The sequence below is a fragment of the Orycteropus afer genome, unplaced genomic scaffold, assembly GCF_000298275.1.
Source record: "Orycteropus afer afer isolate SDZICR_OR568_19922 unplaced genomic scaffold, OryAfe1.0 scaffold00002, whole genome shotgun sequence".
Lineage (NCBI taxonomy): Eukaryota > Metazoa > Chordata > Mammalia > Tubulidentata > Orycteropodidae > Orycteropus > Orycteropus afer.
Genome location: NW_006921589.1, coordinates 24,475,746 through 24,483,901, shown reverse-complemented (window position 1 = coordinate 24,483,901; position 8,156 = coordinate 24,475,746). Strand labels below are relative to the sequence as shown.

At 44.2% G+C, this 8,156-nt stretch overlaps 1 protein-coding gene across 1 annotated transcript in view; it reads right to left on the bottom strand.

Moving 5' to 3' along the window:
- Positions 1-1,690: 1,690 nt before the first annotated feature.
- Positions 1,691-8,156, bottom strand: part of PLEKHM3 (pleckstrin homology domain containing M3) — a 249,371-nt gene continuing 242,905 nt past the window's right edge. Inside the window, exon 7 of the mRNA XM_007934715.2 lies at positions 1,691-1,868. Within this exon, the coding sequence (XP_007932906.1) occupies positions 1,691-1,868 (178 nt within the window). The remainder of the gene's footprint in view (positions 1,869-8,156) is intronic.

Sequence of the window (8,156 nt, the reverse complement as noted above, 5' to 3'; positions counted from 1 at the left end):
TGTCTGCACAATAGTCACATGAAATATCCTGTCTTGAAACAGGAGGTATGAGGAGCTGGGTTCTGTAAGGACGGAGGTGTGGGAGAAAGCAGAGATGGGGTCAAACGTACCCACATACTCTGTGAGCTTCAGATTCTCCAGATCGTAATCATGGTAAAACTACCAAACCAGAGAGGCACTGAGGCCCCTGCTCAGTGGTGAAACACACAGGGCCTCCTCATAGAGTCTACGGTGAATTGTTTCAGTATAAACATGTTTTTCTGCTCTAGAAAGAGGTAAGGTAGAAGGAATGGGAGCTATCAGGTTTCAAGTGCCATCCTACCCACCATTCTGGTCACAGTGACTGCTAAGCTGGCTCTTAACGGGCACTGCAGTGAGAGACCACTACCCCTACACATAGCAAAGCAATTAATTATATCTCTTATATTCTATTGTTTCCTTAGCACTTTTGTTTTACTTTAAGATGGCAATTATATATAGATGGAGATATAGATATACATATACTTTTAAACAATATTAGGTTTCATTCATTAATTATACTTGCAAGTTTGGTATTTTCTTAATAGCCTAAAGTCGATATTTTCAAGTTCAATATTATTCTGATTTTTTTTTAACAATTTTAAAAAAGCAAATGAGAGTAGAAGTGGTTAAATTGACAAATTAAACATTAAAACAAAAGTGCAGTGAAGAGTAATGAAAGATAAAACACATACAATGAATAGGCAGGAACTGCAAGATTCTGCAAAGGAAACTGAAGACCATCTTTTGGAGTGTACATACCACATACCCTATCTACCAGTATTTAACAACAATTCTAGGGCATTTGCTCAGGCCAGCACGATTAAAAAGGCATAAATATCACTCATGAAACCTTTGGAAAACTGTTCTTAAGAGAGCAATATGGTGGTAAGTTCCGTCATCAGACAGGCATTGGGATTCGTACCAGCAAACAGACCGACAACATGCACTTATTGGTCACGGAGGTCTCTTCTCTTTTCAAGGAAAAAAAAAAACTTTCTGAGAGTAATTTCATAGCCAGAACCAGCCTCCTCGTAAATTAGGGGCACTTGCTTTCTGTCAGAGGGAACTCGCACTCCTGGCCTCCAAACCTTTGTGTGACCCCCAGCTCTGCAACAGAAACAGAGGAGAGAGCCAGGGACACTGAGTCCTACAAGGATCCAGGAGTCATTCTTGTGTTTTGAAGATTTTCTTATGGAGCAGATGGTGGTGGGTGCTTGCCTCAGTTACTTCAGCTTCTGAGAAGGCTAAAAATAAATAACACAAAAATAACACAAATCTCTGTCGTTCTGCCGGAAATGTTTCCTCCTGTGTCTTTTGTACTACAATGGCCCAAGAGCCAAAAAAAAAAAAAAAAAAAGTCCAAACTATTAAGCAGTGTGTAAACCACATTTTTCTTGGGAGCAAGCAGCTGAAATTCATGGCCAAGTGTAAGTCAGTGACTGGTAGTTTGTTGAGCTGCAGAGGTGCCACAGACCTTTCAGACAACGATGTATACAGAGTATACGTACAGGACGTTTAGGTATGTAGGTATGTATATAAATATATATCTATATCTAGCTGGAGAACAGACACACTCTTCTTCCAATGGGGTCTTACTGGCTAATTGGGAAGCCACTCAGGGCTGACGGATCATAGCTAGGTGAAACCTCTTGCCTGGGGCCCTGCCTGGTCAGGTGTTCTGGTAGGACAGCTCAAACATGCTGCAAGCCTCCTCCAGACTCTCGTCCATGTTCAGCCTCCTCCAGAAAGACTTCTGCTTCTTCTGCAGTTCTCGGCGGACACACCTCGGACAGGGGACAGACTTTTCTTTGCATTCAGAATGGAAAACAGCTCCACAGCTTTCACACCTGTAAAAGCCAACCACAGCAAGACTGAAATGAACAAGAGACAAAACATTCAAAGCATGGACAACCCTTCTTTCTGGTGCAAGTAGGGCTGCAACATATTATTTTGGACAACCCTACCACTGGGAAGAGAAGTGACTCACAGGAATGGGCTGTTTTTTTTTTTTTCCAAAATGCTCAAGGTTGATGCTCACTTGAAAAACAATTTTTTTTTCCTCTTCTGATTGGAACTAGCCTGGGGAGAGGCTATGGCTCAGAGGTGGAGGGGCGGCAATCAGTTAGCAACTCTGATTGTGGTGACAACAGACAGACAGTGCTAGTTTCTTCTCCGCTGACAAAAAGTGTGGGTAGTGACTCCCAGGTGAAGTGACGGAGACAAGGGTGCCGCAACTCACCAACTGAAAACGCTCCATTCAGCAGTGGCCACCCCAGAGGGTCGATGTAGAGAATGTGGCTTTCTACTTTAGTTAGCAGGAGCTAGTGGTTCCCTGTCAACTCACTGGCTTCACTCAACAGTTAGAAAAGGTAAAAGGACACATTTTCACTTTTTGAATTATATGTTGTGGTCTATTATTCTTGTAAGTCAAAAAATAAAAATTAAGGCCTCCACCTAAGAGTCTACTTTTATAACATAACTTGGAGCAATAAACCATGAGAGAGTAAAGAAACTTTTAAAAAAAGAAAAATCCCAACAGATACTGTGATTTATACATAGGAGACATTCCAGGCAGATGACTAGTTTGTTGTGCAGCTCAGTAGAAACCTACACAGGAGTCTGAACGGCTTGTTTTCACAGCAAAGTTTTTAATAATGAATTACTGACAAGCACAACTAAAGCTGCTGGAGTGGGTGGCTTGGCGGAGTGGATTAAGTTCTCATCATTTCACATGTGAGTGACAGACAACTCCTACCTGGTCCTAGGAGCCCAGGGAATGGGGCCTGCATGATTTTGTTCAACCAGCACCATCCAGGGAGGATCTGTCTCAGACTGGCTGCCAAGAGGGCTGTGGGCCAACCAGTCTTCAGGGCTCAGCCCGACACTTCTTTAGATTTTCTGATAGCATATGGGTTTGAGTCCTGGGTGTAGGGTGGCCTTAGGGCCCTATCCCTGGCCCACCACTGACTTGCCTTCAACACCCTTTAGAATTCAGAGGGCTTGGCTCTTCACAGCCACCTTGGTACCCTGCACAGAAGGTGGAAGGAGGAGTTGCTGGACCAGCAGATAGACCGTAAAACAAGAGGTTTCCTGCACCCGGCAGTCTCTGCTCCAGCTCAGCTCTTTGGGCCAAGAGAAATGTAGTGGTGGGGACGGTAGGCAAGTTAAGACGGCTGTGCCTTCAAGTCACTTAACGGGTGTATTACCCTGAGTAAGTTCCCTTCCTTGAACCTCAGCTTCCTCACCTGCTAAAGGAGATAACATTAGCATCCACCCCATAGGGGTTTGTGGGGCTCAAGTGAGATTAACAGATAAAGCATTTAGCATCGTTCCTGGCACACGCTAAGTACTTAATGACAAAGCTGATGCTGCTCCATCCAGCTGCCCCTCAGGTTGCCTGCCCTTTCTGGGTGTCGTCATGTGAACCTAATTTCACATATACCACCAACGGTGACTTGAGGACGTTTCAATGTGATTGTCTCATGGGGACACAGTGAGCTGCAGACAGAGTTGTGATGAGAACTCAGGCATCCTGGCAGCCCAGCCATGGTTCTTCCTCAGCACCATGCTGATGGCTGAGGCCTATTCATCTCAGGGGACAGGGCACCATCGTGTGAGGAAATGTAGGGTTCTGAGATGCAATGCCTGTGTTCAGATCCCAACTCTTTCTTTTCAGCTGAGTATCTTGGGTAAGTTACCTATTGTTGGAGCTTTGGCCTCTTGTATTATGAAATACTGCTAACAATGACCTCCTTCTTACCCACTGAGTTGTCTGAGACTAGACTGGGCGAATGTACGTGGAAGGACCAGGCAAATGGTGAAGTGCTGTACAGACAAGGTCAGTGTGACCCCACCTCGCACCAGTGACTCTTCTTACGACCTGCCTCCTTGAGGCTGCTGCTACCTTGGCCAGTGCAGTAGCACGACGGGATCAGCCCTAGCACCTCCTTCTCCCCAGCCTGCTCCCTCCTTCCAGTGAAGATGAAGGTCAGACACAGGTCTCCAGAGCCTCTCTTCCCTGGGCCAGCCCCTCCCCAGTGGCAGTGGCTTTGTCCCCACTGGTCACACCTTTGTAACCTCCTATCGTTAAGCTGACACTAATGGTAGCTTTATCAAATAAATTTCCTCCTCCCTGCCCCCTTGCCCTGTGGGTTAGTCAGTGATTTACACACCTAGGGATGTGGCCCTAGAGCAGGGATTGATAAGGAGAAAAAGGCCGGGTTCTTCAGTGCCGCTCCCTTAGCTTGACTGATACCAGGACCCCAGAGAGTGGAGGCTGAGTCTTATCGGGTGTTTCTGGTGCAACAAACACCCATGGGGTGATGAAGGGCCCGAGTGCACCTGCTCTTCCTAGCCAAAGGTCAATAACTGAAAAAAGTATGAGATAAAAAATTGATTTCAAAACAGAACCAAATTCTCTTTTCTAGCAATTTATACCACAGCAGGGATCTTTTGAACTGTATAACGGATGGCCTGATCAAGCAATGACCTTCCCAAATGCAGAGAATCTACTGTTAATTCCCCCAACCCCCATTTTCTCTATAAAGGAAAAGAATAAGGGCAGGAAAGGAAGGAGGAAAAGTAACTGATCTCTCAGATAACGTTCATGCAGCTCTGCAATAAAAATGTCATGTGCAGGAAAAAGAAAGTATTTCCATTAAAAAAAAAAAAAAACTATAAGGTACACTCCTCTTTGAGACTAGGAATGCTGAAAACTGCAACAGGCGACGGAAGAGAACTGTCCTTTCTGGGTTCCTGAGTGATAAGTCAAATGAAACTCAGCATCTTCACTTCTGAGTCACCCAGGCCCAGCAACAAATAGTGATACTGCTCTTTGGTTGTTGCTATACAGAGAAAGGTCTGTGTCCCCTCTTTGCAGTGTCCCAGACAATACCACAAGGAGCTCTGGTGGCGCAGTGTTACAGCATTCAGCTGCTAACCAAAAGGTCGGTGGTTCAAACCCAACAGCATTTGACTGCTAACCAGAAGGCTACAGTTCAAACCCAGCAGCCACTCCTCGGAAGGAAGACTGGGCAATTTATTTCCATAGAGACACTGCCTCGGAAACCCAAGGAGGGGTCAGTATGAGTTGGAATCAACTTGATGGCAGTGAGTTTAGTTTTTTGGTTTAGACAGTCCCACAAGGAGCTCTGGTGTCACAGTGTTAAAGCATTCAGCTGCTAACCAAAAGGTTGGTGGTTCGAACCCACCAGCTACTCTGGGAGAAAGACAAGGCAGTCTACTTTTGTAAAGATTTATAGCCTTGGAAACTCTATAGGGGCAGTTCTACTCTGTCCTGTGGTGTTGCTGTGAGTTGGAACTGATTTGATAGCACAGGTTTAGACAACTCAACTGCAGGGAGACATATTTGCTACTAACCAAAGCCATCAATTGGTGTTTCTATTTTTTCCTGAAAACATTCAGTGTTTCACTTGATCCAGGTAGTTCAACCTCAGTGCTACTGACATTTGAGGCTGGCTGATTCTTTGATAAGGGCTGTCCTATGCATTGTAGGATGGATGTTAGCAACATCCTGGGCCTCTGCCCGCTAAGGAATCAAATGCTGCTTGTGTGGAAGCTCTAGTGCCCAATGGTACTAATTTTTTGTGTATGCTGTAAGAAAGCAGTCCCCTTCCAGGCCACCATATTGAGGTGATACAAATCTCACTTGGTGTTGTAGTAAACATACCATGGAATGAGAAATTTTATGAAGAGTCTTTGACCTAAAAATTAGCTTAGTCTCCCATGGCAAGTGAGGGAGAAGTTTATAACCTAGGGATTTAATAGTCAACTGTCCAGGCATTGGGCAGGCATGATATTCTTATTACAACTATCAAGACCAAGAAAACTAACCTGCTACAAAGTAACAGAACTAAAGGCTGCAGGAGGAAAAAGTTTGCTTCTCAAATATGGCAAACAAGTAAGAATTCCTGGCGGCAGACAGTTTCCTGTTCTGGAATGCTGATGATGTGAGACCAATTAGAGATAGGCTTGATGACTTTGTCTGCACCACCATTTGCGACTCTAGCTGAACAGGAGGAGGTCACAGGAAACTGCTAAAGGCCCCTGCCCCAAGTTAAGGTCACTGGAATGCTTTTGCTCCGTTCACGTTTGGTTCTTCTCTTGCTGTGTTTTTATTTTTGGCTCAGGCAAAGGCCTCAGATATTTCACTGGGATTGAAATTCAGGCTTCTGTTGGGTTGGATCTTTAACAAGCGAAAGGACAGACTTGCAGAGTAGGGCATAGCTTTGGCTGATTTCCACTCTGTAGAACCCACAGTGAAAAGGGTGGGGTGTAGAAATAAATGCACGTTATCAGGCATGTGAGTGCGGTTTTGTGTATGGCTACTATGTAAGGCACCCCATATGGCCACTAGCTATTACTGGTTTTTCCAAGAAACCAAGATGATTATTTAAATCTTTTAGCTAAGGGAGGTAGTTACTGGGGCCTAGTTATTTTAATGTTTTGAGTTGGTGTTTTCTTCTGTTACTGTGAACAGAAATGAACATAAGTAAATGGTTTATAGTTTGGTTAAATAGGACTTCAGCCAATATCACGAGGCAGTGTTTACCGGCATGTGTGTATATGTGCTATATAGGTACTTACAGGTACACATATGCTGTTCAGGAGAAGGACACAGCACATTACTTAAACATTCTAAGAGGAAATAAAGATGATTTAAACAAAAAAGGAGATCTAACAGATCCATTTGGCAGTTAAGAGAGTCCCTGGGTGTTGCAAACAGTTAACATGCTTCAGATCCACTCAGAGGAACCCTGAAAGAAAGACCTGGGAATCTACTTCCAAAAAGTCAGGCGTTGAAAACTGTGGAGCAAAGGTCAACCATCTCTGACACACGTGGGTCGCTGTGAGTTGGAATTGACTCGAAGACGACTGTTCTTCTTCTTCTTTTTTTTTCCTTGTTGTTAGGTGCTGTAGAGTCAGCTCCGACTCATAGAGAGCCCATGTACAACAGAGCGAAACACTGCCTGGTCCTGTGCCAGCCTCACGATCCTTGCTCTACCTGAGCCCATTGTTGCAGCCACTGGGTCAATCCATCTCGTTAAGGGCTTTCCCCTTTTTCACTGACCCTCCACTTTACCAAGCATGATATCCCTCTCTAGGGAATGGTTCCTTCTGACAACATGACCAAAGTAGGTGAGATGAAATCTGGCCATTCTCACTTCCAAGGAGCATTCCGGCTGCACTTCTTCCAGGACAGATTTGTTCATTCTTTAGGCAGTCCATGGTACATTTAGTATTCTTTGCAAACACCACAACTCAAAAGCATCAACTCTTCTTTGGTCTTCCTTATTCATTGTCCAGCTTTCACATGCATATGAGGTGATTGAAAATACCATGGCTTGGGTTAGGCGCACCTTAGTCTTCAAAGAGGCATCTTTGTTCTTTAGCACTTCAACAAGGTCTTTTTCTTTATATTGATATGCAATCCATACTGCAGACTGTAGTCTTTAATCTTTATTAGTTAGTGCTTCAAGTCATCCTCACATTCAGCAAGCAAAGTTGTGTCGCCTGCATATCACAGGTTATTAGTGAGTCTTCTTCCAATCCTGATGCCATCCTCTTCTTCACCTAGTCCAGCTCCTCAGATTATTTGCTCAGCATACAGATTGAATAAGCATGCTGAAAGGATAAAACCCTGATGCACTCCCTTCATGATTTTCAACCACGTAGTATCCCTTTGTTCTGTCTGAATGACAGCCTGCTGGTCTATGTACAGGTTCCTCATGAGCACAATTAAGTGTTCTGGTATTCCCATTCTTCTCAATGTTATACATAATTTGTTATGATCCACACAATAGAAAGCTTTTGCATAGTCAGTAAAACACAGGTAGACCTCTCCCTGGTATTCTTTGCTTTCAGCCAATATCCATCTGACATCAGCAATGATATCCCTCATTCCATGTTCTCTTCTGAATCCAGCTTGCATTTCTGGAAGTTCTCTGTCAATATACTGCTGCAACTGTTTTTGAATTATCTTCAGCAAGATTTTACTTGCGTGTGATATTAATGATACTGTTCAATAACTTCCACAATCTGTGGGATCACCTTTCTTTGCAATGGGTACAAATATGGATCTCTTCCAGTCAGTTGGCCAGGTAGCTGTCTTCCAA